This window comes from Zonotrichia albicollis, chromosome 16, assembly GCF_047830755.1.
Source record: "Zonotrichia albicollis isolate bZonAlb1 chromosome 16, bZonAlb1.hap1, whole genome shotgun sequence".
Classification (NCBI taxonomy): Eukaryota; Metazoa; Chordata; class Aves; order Passeriformes; family Passerellidae; genus Zonotrichia; species Zonotrichia albicollis.
In genome coordinates this window covers 11,095,708-11,119,928 of record NC_133834.1, presented here as the reverse complement: position 1 = coordinate 11,119,928, position 24,221 = coordinate 11,095,708, and the positions used below count along the sequence as shown (strand labels likewise).

General features: G+C 38.6%; 1 protein-coding gene across 2 annotated transcripts in view; it reads right to left on the bottom strand.

Annotated features, from left to right (window-relative positions):
- The window catches only part of USP7 (ubiquitin specific peptidase 7), a 68,506-nt gene that overhangs the window by 11,608 nt on the left and 32,677 nt on the right, over positions 1 to 24,221 (bottom strand). For both annotated transcript variants that reach the window (XM_074553317.1, XM_074553319.1), the window contains 19 exons: positions 20,827 to 21,025; positions 19,343 to 19,481; positions 18,552 to 18,640; positions 17,728 to 17,836; positions 12,781 to 12,911; positions 10,392 to 10,446; positions 9,795 to 9,875; positions 9,610 to 9,700; positions 8,782 to 8,864; positions 7,726 to 7,835; positions 6,731 to 6,887; positions 5,712 to 5,856; positions 4,628 to 4,758; positions 3,398 to 3,532; positions 3,095 to 3,196; positions 2,325 to 2,430; positions 1,885 to 1,977; positions 1,038 to 1,105; positions 30 to 130 (listed from right to left, as the gene is read on the bottom strand). In XM_074553317.1, coding sequence (XP_074409418.1) covers positions 30 to 130; positions 1,038 to 1,105; positions 1,885 to 1,977; positions 2,325 to 2,430; positions 3,095 to 3,196; positions 3,398 to 3,532; positions 4,628 to 4,758; positions 5,712 to 5,856; positions 6,731 to 6,887; positions 7,726 to 7,835; positions 8,782 to 8,864; positions 9,610 to 9,700; positions 9,795 to 9,875; positions 10,392 to 10,446; positions 12,781 to 12,911; positions 17,728 to 17,836; positions 18,552 to 18,640; positions 19,343 to 19,481; positions 20,827 to 21,025 — 2,125 coding nt within the window. The remainder of the gene's footprint in view (positions 1 to 29; positions 131 to 1,037; positions 1,106 to 1,884; positions 1,978 to 2,324; positions 2,431 to 3,094; positions 3,197 to 3,397; positions 3,533 to 4,627; positions 4,759 to 5,711; positions 5,857 to 6,730; positions 6,888 to 7,725; positions 7,836 to 8,781; positions 8,865 to 9,609; positions 9,701 to 9,794; positions 9,876 to 10,391; positions 10,447 to 12,780; positions 12,912 to 17,727; positions 17,837 to 18,551; positions 18,641 to 19,342; positions 19,482 to 20,826; positions 21,026 to 24,221) is intronic.

Here is a 24,221-nt window from a genome sequence, read left to right as displayed (position 1 = left end):
GCAAAAAGGTGCCCCCATAAAATACCTACTTCTGAAACACTATGATGTCACCATCCATGAGTTCATCGAGAGCTTTATCAAGAGATACATCATAGTCTTGAATCCTTTCTGTTAAATTGGGTTTAACTTCCTGCAACAAAGAACAAAAATTATTGATTACAAAATACAAGACAAAAGTAAATGTCACAAATAAGTCACAATAGTGAAGAAATCATCAGCTAAGGTAACCTGTACATTCTTTCAACTGAAACAAATGGATAGATACGTATCTATTCAAATCCAATGCATGTGTTATTAAATATCTATATGCATATTACATATTTATACTTGCAGGCTGACCTCTGGGCTGACCCAGGGATAAAAGCACCTGTGCAAACAAACTGGAATGGCACTGTAACCTTGGCCTGCCCAGAACAAGTACAGCTTTGCTTTTTAGGACAGCACTGTGTGTGCTGCCCTGGCACCACCAGAGAGAGCAGCAGGACTGCTACCAGAAACTGCAGCAAAAACCAAATTCCTTGTTCTTACTCTAGCAAGGACTTGGCCTTGGCAAGATCTGCATCATCAGCACTCAATAAATGTAGCAGTTTTGAAGAGTCACTGCTTGTGTATTTGGGCAGAAACAGCCTAGCAGACAGGATTTTGTTTCCTGATTTTGGCTTGGGGAAGGAAGGAGAAGCAACATTTTCTCAACTTCACTAAGGTGGGAACTGAAAACACAATGGCCAATAATGAAAGCAGCATCAGCTCCTCTAACTCAGCCACACAGGTTTAGCACAACAAAGCTGCTCATATAGGACTCTCATGTAGACAGTTTTTGGGTTTAAAGCTTTACACTTTTATCTGTTTAATATAAAATCTGTTTTGAATTTAACTCTCTGCTGCTACTCTTTTGCAGCACTGTAGACTTCAAAGTTACAGACTACAGTGCTGATAATTTATAAATTACTATTGTTATGAGCAACATTTTTAAATTATTTTTTTTCTTTATAGCATGCAAAAGACAAAAAAGTTACAAAAAGTTTATCAATCCAAACCTCATAGAGGATAAGGTTAGTTTCTTGTGGAAATCCTGCTCTCTCACACATAACTGGAAGCAAGTCACCTGTTGGAGAAAAAAGAAGGAATGTGAAATGTGTTGCACTAATTGCTAGTGAGACCAACCACAGAAAGGAGAGAATCCCTCTCTTTACCCTGGGTAGATGGTTCTACAATGCCTAAGAAAGAGCTTTCCACACCTAAGTTTCCACACCTTGTTGACATTCAACCACCCATTTATGGTTCCTTTCCACTTCATCTGAGCCACAAAAATATGTGCAAGTTCACTGAAAATCCAAGAGATTAAATAGCACTGCTCCTTCCTCAGAAAAAAGGTTTAATATCTTTAAAAAAAGAAAGACAGCTAAAATACAAAATTTAAAAATATGTATAAGTTAACAAATGAGACATTCAAAACAAAAAACTAAAATATTTTTAGTCAGTGGGTATTTGCTGAATTCCTTAAATGGACCCATATGAAAATCAAGGCTCACAGGTAATTCAGGCTGAGCAGCTGCTCAGGCTGCCATAGTGAAAGGTTAAAGAAAAGCTATGGGGAGGGAAATATCACATCCCAAAGCTTTGCAACAGGTCTGAAACAGCTGTAACACCTGGTGAGTGCAGCAGCAATGGACTGACCACCTGTGGGGTTTTCAGGCTCAGACCTGCAGAAAATGTCACTGACACCACATGGGGAAGAAAACTCTCAAGTGCTGGGTGAAATAAGAATTTGCTTCTGTGGTGTACCTTTGGTTTCAGTAAGGGAATTATTATTAAAGGAAAAGTATGTGTCAATCTACTTGAAAAACTTCTATGATCACAATGAAATTGAAATTCAGAACTCACGTATTTTACAGGATATAGGGGTGTAGATATGTCCACAATAATTCAAACTCCGAGTTTTCGGATCATACATCTTCAAAAACAACATTACATCATCTACAAAGTAAAAAAACAAGATTTAATTTCAAGTAAGGCTTGGGGAGGGGGAAGGAGATCACCTAGATATTTTTATTTACACAGTAACAAAACATATGTCTTTATTAATTCAGTGTCCTTAAAATATAGAGAGAAATTTATTCAGTGAGTCTAAAAACATGCAAAGCACGCCTTCTACTCCAAGAGAAATGAGGGAGAAACTGCATGAGAAAAACTAATTTCAGCCCTGTAGTAGTTTGATGGATACATCAACGACATTGTTGAAAAAAAGTGGTGCACAGTGTTTTTGGAGATACACCCAAAATGAAAGTATTTTGTATTTAGAAAGGTTTAGCCCGCGTGCTTACGATCTTTATCAAATTTGGGTAATGTTGCTCCAGTAGCAGCCATCTCTGGATCTACTGTTTCCAAAAATATTGTCCATGGATTCTCATTGTCACTGAGCTCAATCATCTATGTAAAAAGAGAGAAGAAAAAACCTCTCTGAAGAGCCTAATACAACCTGGTATCAGCATTTTAGTCAGATACAAGAACTTTATGACACTGGACAAATGGGAGAGGTTTTTTTTAAGTTGTGTTAAAGGAAGTTCATGAAATTTATTAAGACAAACAAATATGGATATAAAACCACCAAAAACTTTGATGAAGCAGTAACAGTTTTACTTAAAATGAACCCACTTCTTTATCTTTCACAACTTTACCTACAGCTATCCTTACAATGGCAAGGACATGACTTAATTTTAAAATAAAATGAAGGTGAAACCATCCTGTAGTATTTAGACACATTTTACATTTTAAGCAACAGAATTCCTTAAATCCAGAGGGTTAGCCCCTTTTGTCAAAGGGACATTTCTGTTTTAATCTAACATAAGAAATCATGATTACACCTTTTTTTCCACAGCAGAAAAATCATGCACCAACCACACTCCTGCTTCTTATCCAAACTAATCCACTAAGCACCAAGTCTTCCCCAAGTATCAAACTTCACCAGATACAATGAAATTAATTTCACATCAAAAGCCTGAAAAATCTTATGCCTCAAAGTTAGATATTCTTCAAGAGAGCTAAGAATCACAGGAGATGTAAGAAGTACTATCATCTCTCAGTGACTGCTTACCGTTTTATTGCCATCTGCTTCATTATCTAACATTGCAGGTCTTTTTGTTCCATTACTTCTAGCTTGCATTGGCCATAATCTGATTTGATCCTGGGGAAATCCCTAAAATAAATAAAAATTGTGATAGGAAACTGAATGAAAACAAGAGAAAAATAGGCTAAGATGTTTTCACGAAACTCAGATCTTGTGTGTTAAGAGCTCTAAATTATGATTGCTGTCAATATGTGGACAAGGTAAGAGCTAGAGCACAACCATAATGTAACAAAATAAATACATGCAGGTATTCAGCTGCAGAAAACTCACCATTGTTTGAGAGAGGTTTTGAACAAATTCTGTAAGTGTGGAGTTTTTTAATACTTTGAAAACAGTGTACTTCACTTTTTCTTCATCATACATATCATTGCCTTGGTGACCACAGAACTGATCCTCTGCCACTATCTGAAAAATGACATTTAAAGGTTACTTTTCAGATTAGCCCAGGTAATACCTTCTCAGGATGCTTTACTATGCAACCTCACTGGCCCTCTGGCACAGTGCTAACACAACTCATGTTCTCAGGGAGCAAATTTGCAAGAACACAGATTACAATGAAATTAAAAAATCGTGATTGATAATCTCATCAGTGCAAGTAATTAAAATACATTAATTCTTACAAATCCTGAGCAATTAAAAACCAGTTGTGCTTAGATCCCAAGTCTTGGAACGTGCTCTAACAATCTTGGCACTTGGAGAAAATGAAAAGGCTACATAATTCTGTGACTGCTGAATGCCAGGAGGCCACTGAACCCTCTCCCTGTATTTCCCACAGCTCCCCTGCACTCTCTGGTAACAGAAGCACAAACAGTGCAATGCTGCCAGTGTCCCACTGCAAACTCAGTGCAAATGCAGGGCAGAACAAGCTGGACTTCACCAGTATCTCTGCTTATCAGCACCACAGAGAACAGGCAAGGAAACATGGAGACACGTGGAAAATGGGTTCTATTTCCCTGTGCCAGATGGGCTCTGGAAAGAGCCATAAACAGGGTTCCTTAAGGCAATTCATAACAATCTTGTCCATCTGGCTTTTCCAAAAAGATAATTGCAAATATAAGCACTCTCTCCTCCTGCTTCTACTTGATGAGCTCTGTTTGGCAATAGTCCAGACCTGCAGCCTATGGCTAGATACATTCTAATTTTAGAAAATAATTCCTGAAGGAGATAAAAGTGCAGTGGGCAGGGCAGCCATTGGAAATAACGTGGTCCTTTTCCCTTTCACCTGAACCTACTATTTTTACTCACAAGCACAATAAATTCTAAAGAAAACAGAAATGTTTAGAACATACAGTACTGTGTGTTTTATTACAATTCGTTGCATATGTAAATATACCTAAAAGTACTAAAATTATAATTTCTCTTCAAACACTACTTCAGAAGAAAAATTTAAAAAAAAAAAAAGAAGAAAAAAAAGAAAATCAAGGTTTGCCTCCAGGGTGGTTCAATAGCCTAAATTTTCATGGTAAAGTAGCTGTAACTTAATCTGTTTCAAAAGCTGACCTGCACTTGCATATAGAGGTGAGCTTCCTGCCTCTCCTTCCTCTTCTGAGCTTCTATCCTCTTCTCTTCTTGTAGCCTTTCTACAAGTTGTTGAGGAATATCATGGTCGGTTACAGGCTGCAAAACTTCACCTATAAAGCAGATTTTATGATGTTATTTCAAGATTTACATCAAACAGTTTCTTTTTCACACACGCTTGACTTCCCTCTGATTTGAAGTCAAAACCAACTTTCTTCATCTTTCACTTGAAAACAAGGTTTGATATCATCATGCTTTGGCAAAAGAAGCACTTCTACAACAAACCAAAGTGCACTACTCCCATGAAATATGTATCACAGACATTTGAATGAAATATTCAGTTCAGAATTAAAAAAATATTTGCCACCACTCCCTTTTTAAAGCATATCTGTATCTACACGTTTACATTCAATTTGATTTAATTCCATTAATCAAAAAATCAGTAAATCAAAGGCAACTCCAATGAAGGGGAGAGAATGATGCATCTGATTCCATCATCAGAAGGCTAATTAATTACTTTATTATACTATACTATATACATTTCATCTAAACTGAATCTGCCAAGCACTCACACTGCACTGAATCTCATGACCTTCATCGACAGTCCCAACACACACAGTTGGCCCTGACAGACCAAGGAAACAAAACATCCTCACTTTGGACAGACAATCTCCATATTGCATTCTACTTTGGCACAACACAGGCACAGCAAGAGATAAGAATTATGGTTCAGAGAATGTGAATCTCAGAAATCCTTGGGAAGAACTGTGCCTTGCTTTTCTCTGTGAAGAGAAATCATGGCAACATTCCATTACCCAAGCCAGCTCACTAAGTTTTCCATCCTCTAAAGCAGGAAAGGTTGAAGCTCTTTGCAGGTGCCTTCCTGAGCTAAAGCTGACCCAGAGCAGCACACACTCTCCACAAGTGAGAGAGCGGCAGGTTGATCCTGCAGGATTGCTGCATTCCCACTGTAAATAAGGCAGCCCTGTTGTGCAGGAACACAGCCAACTATCAGAAGAACAGCAGCCCTGCCTGCCAGTGCCCTTTGAGCAGAGAGGACACGTACTGAGCTTGGACTCCCTGATGTAGACCAGCATGTAGGCGTTGGTGCAGTGCCGCACGGACAGGTCGTCGTCGTGGCCGCCATAGTTGTGCTCGATCGCCTCCTCCTTCGTGCACCTCGACACAACGTCGTCATCGAATTTACACCACTAGGGAGGCAGTTTGACAGAAAGGTGATTTTACACGTAAAAACATGCTCCTGAATGATAAATTAATCCTATTTCTGGCATGTCTTTCAACTCTTTGAAGTAACTAAAATTACCTTCGAGCGGCGTGACTTTTAAAAGGAAATCTAGTTCAGTATGATTTGTGCTACCTGCTACTTGTGCTCAGCATAAGGAAGTCCATAAATACTAAACCTTTACTGAACATTTTATACTGAGCACCAAAAGCACAATAATTATTCCAAGAAGCTTTTCTTAAGACTTCAAATATCTAATATTTCTGAAGGAAACATAAATCTACTTTATCTGTTGTAAAATGAAATAAAAAGCAGAGATGCACAAGACAACCGGTAATTCTTTGTACATTAAGAGCAATATGCATCAAATTTCAAATTAAAACAATAAAGCCAATTAAGAATCAATTACAAATAGCAATAAATTCACAGTAAAATCTGACTTCTACTCTTACTGTGAACAATCATGTACACACAAAACCAGTCACCTCAAGGGAAGAGGCACCTGACCTATAAATGTCCGATCCAATCAAGTCACCTAAACCTGGAACAGTGGGACATACACAAACATGCTGAACTTCTGAGTCACAGAAACACTGCAAATACTCATATTTGCTTTAGCAAAGTCAGCCTCAAAAAAATGCTGGATAAAATCTGATTGCAGAACTTCAACACATACACACAAAAGAGAAGGGATTCCCTCAGCTAAAAAGTCTTTTGTTAAAAGCTAAGTGTGTATGAACTCTTCTTTTAGGGAAAGAAAATTCTGAAGATTTGCCCATTATAAACACTGCAAGTATGCATTTACAACACACAAATCGTTTTAGATGCTTTTCAATACTCACTTTGCCATCACCCTTTGGATTTAAGTAAACAACATAATGTCCACCATGGTTATCTCCACTGTGTACTAGAACTGCATGGAGAATGTAATTTGCAGGATCTTTAGGATCTGTTTTTTGCAAAAATTCATCTAGTGGCAACTGTTCAGGAAATTCAAACCTAGTTTCAAAAAGAATGGAGACAGTTGTATTTTTAGTTAAGATAGACACACATTTTTAGGCACTATTATGGAACACTATGTGTACCCTTAAAGCAAAGAATAAAAACTGAACATGTTACTATTACAATGCCACTTCTAACCAGGACATACTGCACACAGTGGCAGAATTTATACTGTTTAAAAATGGAATAAAAATAAACTTTTCAAGCAGCACAGGAAAGCATGCCCTCAGTAACAAGGGCAAGAGCACTTCAACTGAATTAGGGCTGGTTTGGATTCACTGCATCAAGGCAAAAGCTTTAAAATCTGTTATTGTCTAGCAGACAAATGCAGCTTCCTTAGCACAGGTACCACTTGACTGGAACATTACTCAGAAATATCTCACCTTGGTGAGAATGAGATAATTGCAATAAACATTTGGTTTACAACCAACCCTGTATCTCCTCAAGAAATTATCAGCCACTGCTTACAGTGAGTGGGCAAATGTCTCTCCCTCCATCCATGGAAACAGATGGAGGGCAAGCAGGTAACTCCTTACTCATCCTGCTCACTCTGGGGGCAGCCCAGCCACACACTGCACAAAGGAGCTACACAAGCCACTAAAAGATGCAGGCACCTGTTCATGGTGAAAACAATCACTGTGGATTACTAAACATTCAATTTGTCATTCTGAACTTCAAAGTTCAACCTATGCACCTTTAGGGCACCTCCACATGCCTGCTTCAGAGCTTAGTCAAAACCAGGATTTTGGGAACCTATTTTTTGCTATAATACATTCACAGGTCTAAGTGCTACCAAAAAACCCAACCCACACACTAAACCAACCAACCCACTTACCTATCATTTATCTTGATGTTTTGGTCAGTCTGAGGATCATACATAAACCTCATGAGCTGTAGGTGTAATACTGGTGGCAGTGTTAGGAACTTCACACCTTTCTCTGCCTCCTAGACATTTTAAAGGAAACAGAGGGTTGAAATTGTAGGATATTTAGCAACTCAAAATACTTGTTTGTTGCAGACACTCCTCATATGAACTTTTATAGACTTGACAACACAATGTGCACCAGAATGGTTCAAAAAATGGGTGCAATTTGAGTATCCTAATGCTGCACCAACCTCTCATGAGCTACTCCAGTAACACAAAAACTCAAAATAAATTAAATTTAGGCCACTCATACACGGATATGTGGACACCTCACTGCATTAAGAGCAAGTTACCTGCATAATTCAAAACGGAAGAATACGGAGGCAAAAGCTCATTTTTGATCAATTAAGAATTTCATGTTCATTGCATCCTGCCAACAAGGATTTGGCTACTGTGCTATACCTTCCCAAGAGCTAAAGAATATATAGAACATTACTGACAAAACCTGGTATGTCAAAGCTGCAGAAATAAGCTTCAGTAAAACATTATTTATAAAGGACTTCAGCTTACTCCAGTGGTGCAGCAAAGTGCAACTGAAGCGCTCAGAAACACGTGTACACACATAAATGTTTCATTTCCATGGGTTCACTTGGTGTTCTTGCTGAGAATACAAACATGAGCTCTCCAAAGTTACTTTTAGAGCTATGCTACTTTTTCACTTGACACATGGAAAAACAGACTACTCATAGAGGAAAAACTTCTCAGTCTTGAGATTGGTGGAAAAACAAACCATTCTAGCAACTGGAAGACTTGGACCTATAAAACTCACTACAAATTAAATTGCTGTAAAATGTGAGCTCCATTTTAAGAAACCTAACACCAAATAAGAGGAGCTTTAAAAAAAGCTTGTCTAAGACGAAACATCACCAAAATCAGTTGATAAAATCTAGAATGGGTTTTGCAAGATTGTTATTTTATCAAAGATAAAGAAATAAGATTTCAAACCAGGTTTAAAAAAAACAATACCTGCAAGCCATGCTCTCCTGCATCATACTTGTTATCACCATCCAACTGCTCCACTGCAACGTAGTCAATGAAGGACTCAAAAACTGAATGAAAAAAGATTGGGAAAAAATGTACGTTCACTCTAGCCTGCACAATATTAATTAAATTAAATATTAGGACAGAAGAGTTTGTGTTTGAGTACTGCTGTCCTTACTTTAAGTATAATTTTATATTGTTTAAGAATATCAAGAAATGCACCATATTGCAGAGGCATATCTAAGAATATCAGCAGATTTTAAAATCACACAGCTACAGCTGTCTGCCACAACTTCTCAACTTCACAAGCATCAAGCCAATGTCTCTGTTTGCTGGACTCTTACACATCCTTTCCCATGCCCAGTTGCTCAGTAAAGAGACGACAAGGGACCCCTGTGATGAGAAGTTAAGTCTTTTTTTGTCTTACTACTATGGCCAGGTCTAAATAAGAATCTATTTTATCCAAGTTCATCATTATATGTAAATTTTAACTACTGTGACAATACCACTGTGATCACCATGGCACAGTCTTATGACACCAGAAAACTCCTGAAGTTCTTAGAGTTTCATGAAAAGATACCAGTGAGAGAATGAGGGAGAAAGAAGCAGGGAAAGGAAATGGAATAAGGAAAAAAAAAAGAAATGTAACGCAGGCAGAAACATTCTCTGCATTGAAAATGTTTTCAATAAGGTGTCCTAAAGCACAGATTTCCAACCACTGTGCACCAACAAACCCATTTAAAAACAACAGGCACTGAATTTGTCCAGCATGCTGAAGTACTGGATGGGTGCATGTCACAATGTATCACTTACTGTTTTTCTTTCCCTTTATACTTAGCTGGATGTCATAATAATCTTCTATTCGTTCAGACCGATAGTCCACGTGCTTGCATTGGATATAAGACTGCAAACAAAACCAAAACAACACAGAAGTTCAGTTTTATAAAAGTAACAAGAAATAATTTAAATTATTTTTGAGAAAGGTATAAAATACATACCACCATCTTCCCTCTGAACAATTTAGGGATAGTGCCTTCTACACACGTGCCTTTCATTTTATTTTCCACATTATCAAGCAGCTGAAAGAAACAGTTTTTACATAAGATAAACTTGCAGTTTTTAAATTTATTCATCACACACACGACTACTTAACTGATTAGATGCTAACTCACTTGGACAGAAATGTTAGTCTATTTGTACTGGCATCTCCTTTCTAGTCCTTTAAATCCTCCTCCTTCCCCTAAACTGAGGGCTACTCCAGCTACTCCATTCCTTTGAGTCTGCAAACCCCCACAGATCAAACAATGCATTTCATCTTCAAAACTGCACTTCTCTCCATGGCTATAAAAGTACCACTAGCACATGTTCCAGCAACTTTCAAGCCTCACTACTCTTTAAAAATTCCTCACCCACAAAAGGCCACAAGCAATCCCATTCTTAAAGAGAAACTAAGGCAAAAACTCTTGCCTTGAATTAAATTAATCAGAGCCACTATTACTCTGATAGCTTCTATGCTATATTTTATATATATACACACACAGAATATCAAGAGAAATTTATACATCACAGACCAGCAAGAAATAGTATCAACATACCACTCGACATAATTCCTGGACATCATGTTGCATGAAGCTGTCTAAAGTTTCCCACCTTTGTAAGGCAAATAAATAAAAAATTACTAATTAGGGGAAAAAAACACCTGAAAAGACATTTGTTGATTTCTTTGCAGATCAAGAATGTAATATACAGCAAGCTGTACAGACTGAGATTTAGGACTGGCTGATGCACAGGTTCTCCAGCTGTGTAGGAAGAAGGGGCAGGGAACTTGAGGGAGATTTTGGCAGCTGTTCTGAGCCCACCCCACTTCTCCTGTGTGGGACTGGGGCAAGGACAGCAAAGGCTCTGGGTGAGGAGGCCACAGCCAGGCTGTTGCTTTTCCAGCTTCTGTTCATGCCAAAAACCTCTTAAATAAAGGCTTGGGGGCAATTCAATGCCATCAGTTTCCACAGCAGGTTTCCAGCTGCCTCTCTTCTGAGGGCCCTTCAGGTGCAGTCAAGTGGTGTTCAGGGATTATTTCAGCACAGGAAAGGAAGCAAATGGATTTATAGGAAAGACTGGCTCCTTTGTGCTCATCTAAACAGTTAATCCTGGGCATGCAGTAACTGCAAGGAGGCATTCAGCTTTCTGAGCTGTCCATGTGCAAACACAGGGTGTGAAAGCATGGGTGAGGGCAGCAGGATCTCAATGCCTCACAGCCAGCATGGCACACTGCAATGAGGGTGTTCAGCACTCCTGCCTTCAATAAAACAAGAAGCACAAAGTGTTTCTAGTTCCAGCATTAAATACACCTGTGAAAACTGTAACTTCAACTCAAGAAAACTTTTTAAGTTCTAAGTCTCTGACAACATTTTTTGCAGCAGTCACCCAGCACTCCCAGCTGTATAAAGTGAACTGTGCTGACTGTAGGCTCCAGGTTCAGTGTGATGCTCCCCCCTGGCCCTGGAAGCAGCAGCAGGGTGATCAGGAGCAGTGCTGACTTTATCCTCCCTCCCACTCTCTTCTCACTGACTCACCCCCACTGTCACATGGCAGCAAACTAATCTCCCAAGTGTGCCAACAACTGTGTGGGGTCCACATTAAACAAGCTGAATCAAGTGGGCTGTCAGATAATTAAGAATAGAAAATAATGCCCTGACTCTCTAGGCTTTAAACACTAGCCAGCTCATAGGACAACCAAAGAAAAAGGTCACACACTAAAATTGGGATAAAGAAGGGCTCCTTCAGACATGGCATCATTTTCTACTTAAAGTCAAACCTAGAAATTCACAACACTCAGTAAAAAGTAATACCCTAAAAATACCCGAGCACCCAGGGCTCACAAGGCCAAAATCCCCTCTTTGATTCAATGGTGATGCAAGGGGGAAACCTAAATCTTCAAACATATCCCAAAATTCTTTTCCAAGAACAAAAGCAGACATGAACACCTTTTTTTAACCCTGCTGTTGGATACAAAATTAAGCACCTGCAACACCCTTGGAAAAGGCCTCTTCAAACTGCTGCATATTGGGATCTTAACTGGAGATGGAATATTTACTTTACCACCAAGTCCTGTCCTGTTACAGGATAGGAGCACTGATACACCAAATATACAGTCTGCCAGTAGGAAGAGGGTATGGCCAAATAAACAGACAACACTGAGGGTCTGATTTCCTTTTAAGATTCCCCTAAAGGGGAAGAGTCAAGGTTGCCAAGACACAAGGTTGCAAAGATGTTGTTTTAGGACAGAACACAACTACAGGTTGTAGCAGCAGATGCAGGATGAACAACTGTATGAAAAAGATGATACAAAGTGTACTTTGAAATAAGATATGTTCCTAATGTGTTTTGAAATAAAACAGGGCTTGTTAGTATTACTACAAAACTAGCCTATAAGTACAGTGAGACAAAGTAATACAAAATAAAGTATTTCAGAATTGACTTTAATTAAATCCTACTCTGCACTTACAAGACATGCAAAGAGAAGACTTGTAAAGGTTATACTAATGTTAATCTTTCTGTCCTGACTTGTGTCTTCAGTATGCTGTAGGAAAATGTTACAGCAGCCATCAATGTTCAACAGCATGGACATGCAAATAACTGCTATTGCACTAATTCTAAAACAGATTTCATGTTTCAATGACTTTTCTTCTGAATTTTACTCAAGTCAAACGCATCACACAATGTTCAGGTAAATGACAACCCTGCTTTTAACAGCTCTGTTTCTGTACCATTCACCTTCCCAAAAAATCTGACTTTTGGACCAGCTGTCTTAGTACTGGCTACAAATAAAATCCTATGCAAGTAAACTACAGAAAGCTAACAATTAAAACCATATTGCATTAACACTTCTCTGAACCCCTCTAAAAGTAACCTTAATATTATCTTTTTAAAGAAAAGCTTTATGAAGTCCGAGTTCAATAAACAGCCCAGGTTTCTGAAACTTACCCAAATGATTTTGTTAGCTTTTTAGTTCCAACTGGTTTGTCACTATGTTGCAGCTCATAAAACACTCTTTGCAATGCTAAAGGAACACTTTTGGATGAATCATCTCCTTCTGTGGGCATCATGTACACAGCCTGAAAAAGCATTTAGTTCAATTAGTATCAGAAAAGTTTATTGCTCATCCTGTTTAATGCATTCTTTCCTCTTCAGTGACTTCCTTCATAGAACTCAATTTAATCAACACTTCAAAAAAGTCTGAAAAAAATCTTGTACTGTAGTGTAAAAACATTAATTGTCTGGAACAACTCTTCCTAGAGCACAGTGGTTAGAAAAATGTGAACAACAGATTCCATTCATAGTTATTTTATCTAAGTAGCTCCCTTATTCCAGCCTAGAACAGTAAATGCACTAAAGCATTTAACACCTTCAAATACCTTCTCACGCCCAGTATGTCTCTGCAATCATCACAGTAGGACCAGATATAGCAGTCAATACCACAGACTTGAAAATAACTGGTTTTGTGAAAAAGCAACCACATGAAACCATAAAGGGCAACAAGTGAACAAAACCAGAAATGGTCCACATGGAGAAAGATGTCAGAGGAAGCTCTGAGAGCTCCTGATTCTTTCATTCATTCCTACTTAATGTCATCGCTGTCCAGCAAATAAACAGCTTAACAATTCAATTCACTGATTATACTGACCTGGGAAGGATTGGGAACAAAGAAATTACACAAATAGACCAAACAGGGATTAGGAGAGTTCAATAGTCACTGAGATGAGATTTACTTTTTAAAAAGTGTACAGCAATACATCTAGGGGAAAGGAAGAGCAAACAAAAGGGAGATGTTCATTTGAGAAGCGTAAATATAAAAAGGAACAGACAGCCCTGGAAGGAGATTAGGCAACAAATGAAACTAAAAAAGCCTCCAATATTAAGCAGCATATGAGAAAATAACCTGTTAAAACCAGAGAAATTGCCATCTGAATTTCTGCCTGTGAAACACCAGGGAATGATCCATTTCTGAGAGTGAAGTGCTGAAGTGGACCTGGGTGCATTTAAGATTTTTTATTTAATTTTCAGAAGTTACCAGTCAATAGAGATTATCTAAAACAGAATCATGAACACAAGTAACTTCCAAATTTTATTCCTCCTCAGTTGCAAGCTAAACTGTTAATAGCACTTACACATATTAAAAGGAAGCATTAATAAAAATTCAAAATGTATCAACTTCCTTGCTCCACTTTGAAATTTGCTTAAACTTCTTTTATAATTTTTTTTAATTGAGGAAAATTGCATCTTCAGTTTTATCACTGGCAACAGGTTTTAACTGTTGAAACTCAATAAACCTTTTCCAGTTGTTTTATTTTTATCATCCAAATGCAGAATCCCAGTTAACCAGGTTGATCTGGGAAAACTTCAAATATCACTAGATAGAGTTATACCTTCAATTTCACAAGCAAAAGTTATTTTTTGCTTTAAAATATCAACACCAGAACAAGTCAGCATCTTGAAGAATCAACTTTAAACCTCTTCCTGTACCTGGTTTATGAACCTTTTTAAGGGTAGGTGTCACTAACTAACAGTAGGAACAAAAGTAGTTGAATGATCAAGCCTCAGATCTTCCAAAACTCTATCATCAGTCTCTATTAACCTTTTTGAACATCTTATAAATGCTTTTTAAAAAACAAAGATAGATACTTGGTATGTTAAACAAATAGAAACAAAGTGTGAAAATCAAGTCATGAAAAAATGCAAATATAGTCAGTGTTGATACATTCAAAAAATAAATACTAATATGCTAACCTACAGCAGGCTAAAAATCAATCTTGTGATTGACTCTTCCTTCAAAAATGCATAAACTAGAGTTCAGAATACCTTGATAATTAATCAAAATCAAATCCTTTGCCTTTAGTTCCCAATTTTTAAAATGTTTTTCTCATATACCATCTGGACAATTAATTCCCTTCCTATATCTCTCAAGTAAAACTCAAACAGTAATTTACAACTTACTTATAATTACTACATTCCAGTTGTCATTGAATAAAAACACCAGTTTTACTTCTTTGGAAATTCTACGTGTGTTATGACAAAGCAGACATTTAACACAGCCTTTCTTGGCTCTTCATTCTGTTTCTGTATTTAGGTAATATTGGAGCTCATTTCTCTAAGTTTAAGTGTTTCTCCACACTACCACTTTTTAAATATTATCCTCTTCAAAGCTTTTTTTGCCTTATCCTCCCAGATTCTGAAAGCTTGACCTCATGATAAAGGAGTGAGGCATTCTGATCCATGTAAAATAGCAGGGTGTCTCATTTAACACCTGAGAAGTTCCCTCAGGAAATGAACATTAAAGAGGGGTAGGAACATGTACAGGCATATTGAGAGATATGACAAAAATTTTAGATATTTATATAATAATAGAATGCTACAGGTAACTTTGAACACATTGCTTAAAAGCACGAATTACTTAAAGAAGGGAAATAAATACCATGCATGGAATTCTAAGGTTAGGTAAAATATATTGGATAACTTGAGTAGAACCAGATCAGGGAGAAATGTACCAGTATTTATTATTTTAATGCCTTTATATAAACATTCTGTAACGTTCTTATGAGTTGTAGGGACTTTTACAAGGGAACCAGCAGAAAGTTCCAAACTGCACTGAATGCAGCCACAGGCATTAAAGGGACACCTCAGGTATCAGAGCTCAGGGTGACACCTGGACCCTCTGGGAAGTCACCCCTGCCCCTACTGGAATAAGCACACATTTATCACTCCCAAACAACAAATACCAATGTGCTCTAATGTCAAAGCTCCTTTCTTTATTCTCTACCACTGAAGCCACCTCTTGTTGCCTAAGAGGGAGGTGTCATTTCCAACCAGAGCCTCCCATGTGCCATGGGGAAGCAGAGCAGAGAAGAAAGGAGCTCTCCATCATCCTCACCCACGCTTCCCCAGGGCCTGACTTGCCACAGGGATGTGCCTGCCTTTGCTATTGTTCATTGCTTCCCCAGCTCTGCTCCTGACAGCAGCTCCTCTGTGAACAAAGCTCAAGTAACAGCAACAGAAATCATTGTTTCTTCCAAGGAAGGAGGATTCACTGAAATTATGGAAATGGTGAAAAGCAAACCAAGGGTACTGCACGTTTTGTTTTATTTTACCTTGGTTTAAGAAGAACAAGTTTGGACAAAGTGAAAACAAAAATGCAAAATTTACTTTTTTCAGACAAAGCAACAACTGCTTCTTCCTGATGCATACCAATGGCAGATAAGAGCTAAAGCTGTCTAAAATTGTCACTGTTTTTTTCATCTGTTCTGTTTGGTGGTGCTCTGAAAGCCTGAGGAATGAGCAAGGAATTGAACATTCCAGCTGATGTCCAGGAACACTTCCATAAAGGAAGCTGCAGCTACCAACTCTAGAAATTAAGTTTTCTCACACGGTCACTACCCAGATATTAAGAGATGCTAAAAGTTGCTTTTATTTTGGGGCTGGGGAAGAAGCACAGGAAATGCTTGGTAAGATTAGTTCAGTTGAAACCAATCTGTATTACAAAAAGAATTCCTTCTTCACTATTTCATGCTACATACTGATTTAGTGGGTACAAGACAGTCTTGAACAAACTACTCAACTGCATTAGATGGAGTTATTACAAAAACACTTTTTTTTCTCTCAAGAGCAAAGTGAGTTATCCAAAAGAGTAAAATGCACAAACACTGAGTGCTGAGCAAAAAGAACAGGCACTATAATGAGTGATAAACTGAATGAGTAAATTATACCTCCTGCAAAAAAAGGAACAGGTGCATCATGTAAAACAAGTCAAGTATTTATCTGTTGTCCATGGCATTAGGAAGATCTGTTACATTCTATTGGAGTTTGAAGTTGTTTTTTTTTTTTTTTTTTTGCAGTGCTTCAGAGTAAACAGCATTACAAAGAGAAAAAAGAAATGCCAACTGGGACACTTCCCACAGGGATATAAAAAGTAAGATGGTGGGAAATTACAAATAGTGGAAAGCAGGTACATCAAAAAGGGAAAAGAAAGCTTAACTGAACTGCAACTAGTCTACGTAAGAGAAAGTCCAAGTTAGAGCAGTTCATTTTCACTAAGAGACAGACAGTAAGTGCAGAAATGCACAGAAGGATGAATTAGGATCAATAGGAAACTCCAATACATTGAATAGTGCCACATTGTTTTTTTTCTCCAAGTACATTCCCTCTTCTAAATAGCCACCTCCAATATCTAGTCATCACTTCTGTTTTTAATCCCAGTAAGGGTACTGCACAATTTTAAAGTTATACATTATCTAGTGTATTTTATCCTGGCTTTAGATGAGATATTTATTAAAAAGGTATTTAAAGCAGCTCTTTCCAGAAAAGAAATAACACCTACAGTAAACAAAAAATATTACTAAAGTAAATATAAAATTATGTTGTTTGAACTACTGAAAATGTAATGTTTTGCATCACTACAGAATGGCAACCATAATAACAAAAATATTGTGCTGCATATTAGCAATTTCAAGATGGAGCAAATGTGTATCTTTGTGCATTGTTTATGGGCTGAGAAGTCATAATTCCCTATTTTAAGTATTTCAGAAAAGGGAAAATTGTTTCATCTTTTATCTTCAAGGTTTAACTGCTTTCCCTGTCCCCAGCAATTCCTAGCAATATTAACATATAATACAGAATACAGAAACACCCCCTAAGCTCAGGTGCTCTTCTTCAGGTGCTCTGCCTGCTTCCACAGAAGACAAAAGCTTGTGTTCCACAAACTACAAAAGGAAGCTTCCTGTGCTCTGCCTGCAGTAAGACATGCATCACCATGTAAGCCACAACTCTCTGAAAGGATAAAGGAGGCAAAAGGATCACACAGGTCTGTTTTGAAGTATTTAGAAATGCTAATTAAAACAGCCAATGTTATAATCTCATGTTCTTTCATGTATTGCTTACCTTTCGTAGCTGATTTGTGAAAAATAAAGTCTGTAACAAACTGTTCATGTAACAAGTTGCTCCCTGGTTCTTTAGGCCAACATATCCTGTGTGCTTCTTTGAATCCCACCTAGAAAATAGTTTGTGGTTAAAAACAAGGAAGTTCTGTATTCCAACAATAAAGAGTGTTTGTTCTAAGGTAGCTGCTGGTAGGTATCAGCTGCTCTCCACTGCTACTGAAGGTTCAAACTCCACTCCATTGCTGCCTGCCAGTAACAACAGGCTTTGCAATTAGATGCTTAGTGATTTTACTACATTTTTAAAAAAAATATGTCCTATATGGCAAAAAAAGGATGTCCTGGGAGAGTGTCCTGGAGCTCAGAGCTGTACTTTTAAGGGCAAGTCTGCACCTCTGTACAACCCCACTGTTTACAAGTGCCATGAAGGAGAACAACTGAGATGAAGCAGTTTTACAACAACTGTAAACCAAGGTTACACAGCACTTGGCTGCTCCTGAAACCCCATCAGCTCCCACACCACAAATGCTCAGGCCACAGCTGCAGAGGTGTTCAATCACAAACCAACTCACACACAAGCTGAGGCTCTGCAGCATTTTGCTGACTGATGCAAACAGAAATTTAAGCTATACAAAATCTCTGTGACTATGAAAAAATTGCCATGTGAGAATTCATCAACCAGTAGTGACAAAGTGACAATGTCTGATGGGAGCTACAAATGACAATAACACAGAACACTTGAATGATCACAAACAACATAAAAATATTAGAATTACATAGAATATAAGAATTTTTAACACTGCTTTGTTTTTAATCAAAGATACTTACGCTACTCCGTGTGGAGCATCTGCTTGAACATAGACTTCAAAAGTAACTTTGTCCTCTTCTATAAAGCCTTTTTCAGGATCAGTAACTTCCTGTAAAACACCAATGACACAGGAACATGAAAAGTGGAACATGCAACATGGCTGCAGTAAAGCATCCTGTTAGACGCCACTTTCTAATTTGCAAGCCTGAGTTATCAGTAGTAATAAACTGAAGAAGAAAAACTGAAGAACACCAAAGCAGTTGTTTTTCCACTTACTAGATTTTAATTCTTTTTTAGTGTCTCAGTACAGGAAACTTGTTCCTGCCTTTTAAGATTTTGCAGTACTTTTTTGGTTTTTCAATGATGTAAGAGTTGGTAATCAAATGTTCTGCTTCTTCTGGACAATATTCCAAAACTTTTGCAAATGCTTAGAAAGCTCTCACAATTCAAGAGAAACCTTAGTAGCACTATCAGGGCATTAAACATACATGTACATACACAGAAAGAACACAAGGAAATGCAAGCAAATTTATGCTGCTTCAGGATGTCAGTGACTATCACTTAGCGATAACCAAACACAAGCAGTCAGGCAGAAAATAGTAATAAGGGAATATTTAAATTACAACATAAGTAAAAGCACTCTTAAAAAAAACAAATTAACAGAGCAAGAAATTGAAAAGAAATCAGCAATGATAGAAAAAAACCCATCAGCTTGGGGAAAAAAACCCTTTGCTATCAGCATCTCAGTATGCAGGACAGGTACAAAACTGCTCCTACCTAGCAACAGATTAATACATGTCCAATTACTTACACTCCAGGCCATGAAGTTAGAAAAGCCCCAGTCATTCTCCTTGTGAAAGAACAAGTGACTAATACGACGACTGAATGATTTTTCATCATCCTTGTAGTTTATTATCTTGAGAACTGCTTGTGCATGACAGGACCATGACCTATAAATACAGAAGAAACACTTGAAACTCTTTCAAAACCAAGCTTTTTATAGCAAGTTACATAATTTTTTTTGTTAGGAATTTTTGGTTCATTACTTTCACACATCTGATTTTTTTTTCTTATTAGATGTTAATTGTTATTGAGGGCATGAACCTCTGGGGCTTTCTGAAGCCACATTATGAAGCTGGAATGGAGATTTTCTTATGGCAACAGTGTTGACAAGAAAGTGTCAGTGACTTGCAGGTTGCTTAAGAAGCTGAGGGCTCCCCCAGGTGAGTTAGCTCTGATCTGCCTCACTGCACAGGGATGGGCAGCTCCAAGTGCTCTTGGTGTCCACAGACAGGGAGGTCTCAGCCTTTGGGAAGCAAAGGATGAGGAGCTTCTACCCTCCCTCCCACAGGATAAACTCCCCTACACTAATTGTCCCAGCAGCACTTCATGACCACTGTGTTCAAAACCACCACTTGTGCAAGGCAATCAGTGTGGACACAGCTCAGACCAGGTCCTGGCACTGCCTCATGCACTGGCACTGCTTGCTCAGCTCCACCAGCTACACCTTGGTTGGTACTTCTGAAGATCACCCCTTTTCTATAAATGCTTGGATGTGAATCACATGGCCTGTGACTTGTTAATACACTTATAACTTTTTCTTTACATTCTGCCCTGAGCACTCATCTCTAAATTCTAAAAATGATGAAGAAGTGAATTTATTATTCAGAGTAAACAAGCTTTGTGAGATTCAGGGCCAGAATGGAGTTACCCGATTGGAAAGGACACCTGAGAGGTCTGCACTCTTCCTGAGTAAGCTACAGGAATGCTCCAGAAATTTGTAGTTATCTTTTTAAATTTTTCTGTTATTTCCAAAAGTGGTCAAAGGTAGTCAATGTTGATCAGCATGCAGGACCCCAAGAACATACACATGTTCAGATCTTTATGGATGAGTGATGGACTCCACTTAAGGAGAGCACTCATGCTCTGCTCTGCCTGCACTGGTAGCAGTTACCTGCTCACACGCTTCACAGGGCAGCATTTATAGAAACTCCATTTTCATTTGAAATAAACCCAGAACTTTTTCCATGCCAAGAAAACTGTCAGTCAAGGGTTTCTCCTTCAGCAAGCACATATCTAAGTTCTACCAAAAACTTCTAGTCACTCAAGCTGATTTTCGCTCATCCTAAAGAGGAGATTATTCTCATGCTTTTAGATTCAGAAAGGTGGGGGATAAAGGGCACTTAAACCCTTGCAATTCTTTCCTCTTACAGAAAGCAAGGGTTAGTTTGTATTTCTTGCAATAGATTAACCAGTATCAAGGGAGGAGCTGTACAATAATTGAAGGGCTCTTACGTGGAATCAGACTCAGCATTGCACTGAAGGAAGAATCCTACACTCTTTTGGTGAGGTCTGTCGGGGTAGAGCCGAGGCATCACCATGATCTTCCATGGCAAATTCCGAACGAAGCACGGCGGGCTGAGCACTGACTCACTCAACCTGTTGAAGCGTTCCACTGTAAACTGAAACGTTGCTTCTGATCGCCAGCTTGTATCTGTAACACACACACACAGCGTGGCTTCAAACACCTCACCTTCCTCACTCCAAAATGACCAACATCATGGAACATGAGCATGTTTCATGTAGTGGAATATTGGCAGAAACAAAAACATCCCCATCCCACAGGACTTAATTACTGACATCTCAATTTTTTCATTTTGAAAAACACTGCAACTCCATTCAGGCAAACACGGCACTGCAAGACACATTCCTTTTGTACACTATTTCCTCCAATGCTTCTTTGGATTTGTTACCACTGCAGCTTCTTTTAAAGCAGCAGGTGCAGTAAGACAGAGACATCAAATGCTCTACAACAAAATCACAGCCCACTCTAACTCTTCTTGTTGTGTAGCATCTCCACAGCCCAGTTTAAGTCACTTCTCTGTGTGAACCCATATGCACAATAGAGTTTCACAATCTGTTCAAATGCCCTGTTTATATCATGTCACCATTTAGTTGCTTTTGGCTTGCAATAGTAGATTTAAAACAGATGAATGCCAGAGGATGGTTGTTGGATTTCTGTAAAATCGTATCAGTTTGCTGAAAATCAGCTCAAGAGTAGGGTCCTGTTTTCTTTGTGCTATGCAATGACTTTAGAGATTTTTAGTGGTCTAGCACTAAGTTAAATGAGACTATTTTTTTTCAAAGAGCTTATTTTGACACACACAATTTAAGTAATTTTGCCTTCTTCCCACATACCCAGTTCTTCACCTACCACAATCTGTTCTGCTTCTGTAGTACACAGCTATAACAGGGTGCTGGAGACTGTGACAGATTCAGCAAGGCACAAGGCCAGGCTCTCTTTACTGTGACACGCCTCATATTGCACTCAGAGAAAAAACCTGCAACTTATCCCAACAACTTGACAGTCCAGGGATGCACAAGACAGTGTCACTCCCTGGTTCCAGACTGACACTGGTGTAACAGGGAATCCTCCTGGCTCTAAGGAGGTTGGATGAGCACACCCATGGTCACCCTGCTGCTCTCACTGCACAACCAAAGGTGTGTCACACATGCAGTGACACTGAAATCAAACAGCACTGAGGGACAACACCACTGAGGCACAAGTCAGAGTGGGAGCTGTGACAAGGCACACAGTACAACAAAGGTGTCCCTGCCATACAGGGACAGCAGAGGTTTACTCAGCTTGGCACAGCACCAGACACAGCACTGAATCATTTTTCCAAAACACAGGTGAGTCCTGATTGCTACCTTAATTTAAAAATGGAACACTCTTGATTACAACATGCAACAGGGTAAAGATTATACATTTCATACAGAAAATTACCAAGTTTTAGCCACAACTGCTAGGGAGCTAGGAGAGATTTCATTCTTCTCCCTTGTGAAGCAGTTTTCATGCAGTTGTCCTACTCCTGAACTGCAACACGGAATATTTTTTGTGTATGGTCTGACAGCCCTAAGCACTCCAATTATCTCTTGGAGGTACTACAGCCCAAATCTGCTTCCTGTCCCCTCCACTCCTGCAAAGACCTTGGTGTTGCCCTGTGCTGTCAGCTTCCTCAGTAACATGAGAGTTCAAAGGATTACTTTCTCCTTTTTCCCTGTCTGGAAGTGCAGCTAACTACAGTCTGTCACCTACTTCTAAAATGCTCTCTTCCCAGTTTCTCTACTCACTGCCCGTTGACAGAGTGAAGAGCTGATCCTCTACACCCAAGAACCTGACAGGCTGCAGACAGAGGAGCTCTAACTTGATTTGCAGCCAAGATGAAACAAACCTGTAACACACTTATTTTAAAATCAGTCTTGTATCACACGTGTATCTCAAACCAACTTGAGGCCACCTCCCTACTCACAATCATGATATCAGTGCTTCTGGGCTCAGCCTGAGCTTCCAAAAAACGAGCCAAGTTTGCTTTCTGCCTCCTTTGATGCAGCTTTCAAAGCACTTCAGCACAAGGATGCAGCAGTGCTGCTACAGTGTCAGCTAAAAACTGCAGCCCACGCAGCATCTGCAGATGCTTCAGAGAAAGTTTGCCTGTATTTCTTGGTTTCTTTTCAGGAAAGCCTGTGCATGAGAGCTCACCAGGGAATGGGAACACTTCTCTGTAAAATATTTGAGCAAGCAGTAGTAACTGCTCCATAAAAATGCAGCCTTGTAACACAGGTCAACCCTAAAATAGAAGTTTCTTTAAAAATAACAACATTCCTTTCCTGTCAGTAAGCCTATTTTTTCTTAGGAACTATAATGGATTAAAGGATGAATTTTATTAGAAAAAGAAGTTTACATAGCAAACATGAAAATTACACCAATAGATAAAGCCTTTTTTGCCACCATGAACATGTCCTCCAGATTCCAGTTAAAGACTGCAACTGGCAGCAGGATAATTTAGTGGTGACTGGCAAGTGAGACTTTTATAAATCCCAGAACTACAAATTGAACACAAAGTCAAAAGGATTGATCCAGCTGACAATACTTGGACAAATTACATGCAATGGACTGTCTTTGCTACATGGGAAACATTTTTTCATTGATGTGATGAATGTCACATTCAGCATCTTCACAGAAGAAAGAGCCTTCAAATCAGAGATCCAAATACTGAACAGGATCCATTTTAAGGCTGAAACACATATTTAAATGTTGATACTTTGGGGAAAAGCAGATTTCTTTATTCTCTTAGTAAATGTTGCTACCTTGAAAGTGCACTGGAGTTATTAAAATATTCTGAACCTGAATTATTAATGGAGAAACTGGCTGAATATTCTATGAATATTTTAATAATGATCCAAATACAGCATGCAATACCAGCATATGGCTAAGACTGATGCTTCTGAAAGCCTTCTTGCCTCTGCAATTCCTCACAGAAATGAGACTTCAGGAGGTAATGGCAAAGCTGTGAGTTTATGTTCAGCTAGGGACCTTCTGTTTGAACTTTAACTTCTAAGAGAATTTACTCTATGTGTTGCTTTGAATACTCATGCACTTGCAAACAAGTTTTGATCAGAGCCTTGTTTTTAATATTTTTTACTTTATTTGCAGAGGCTGCTATTCCAGCTTTTAAAGTCTGGTTCATTTAAGTCCTTCTCCACACAAAGCACAGCACAGTCCTTCAGTTTTTGTTTTTTTTTAATTGCTAAGACTTCCCACAGAGCAGCAACAGGTACTGGTCACAGCCTTGAGAGAACACAGCCTTATCTGAAAGTCCTGCTGCAGGTGCACTGCTGCTCCCATT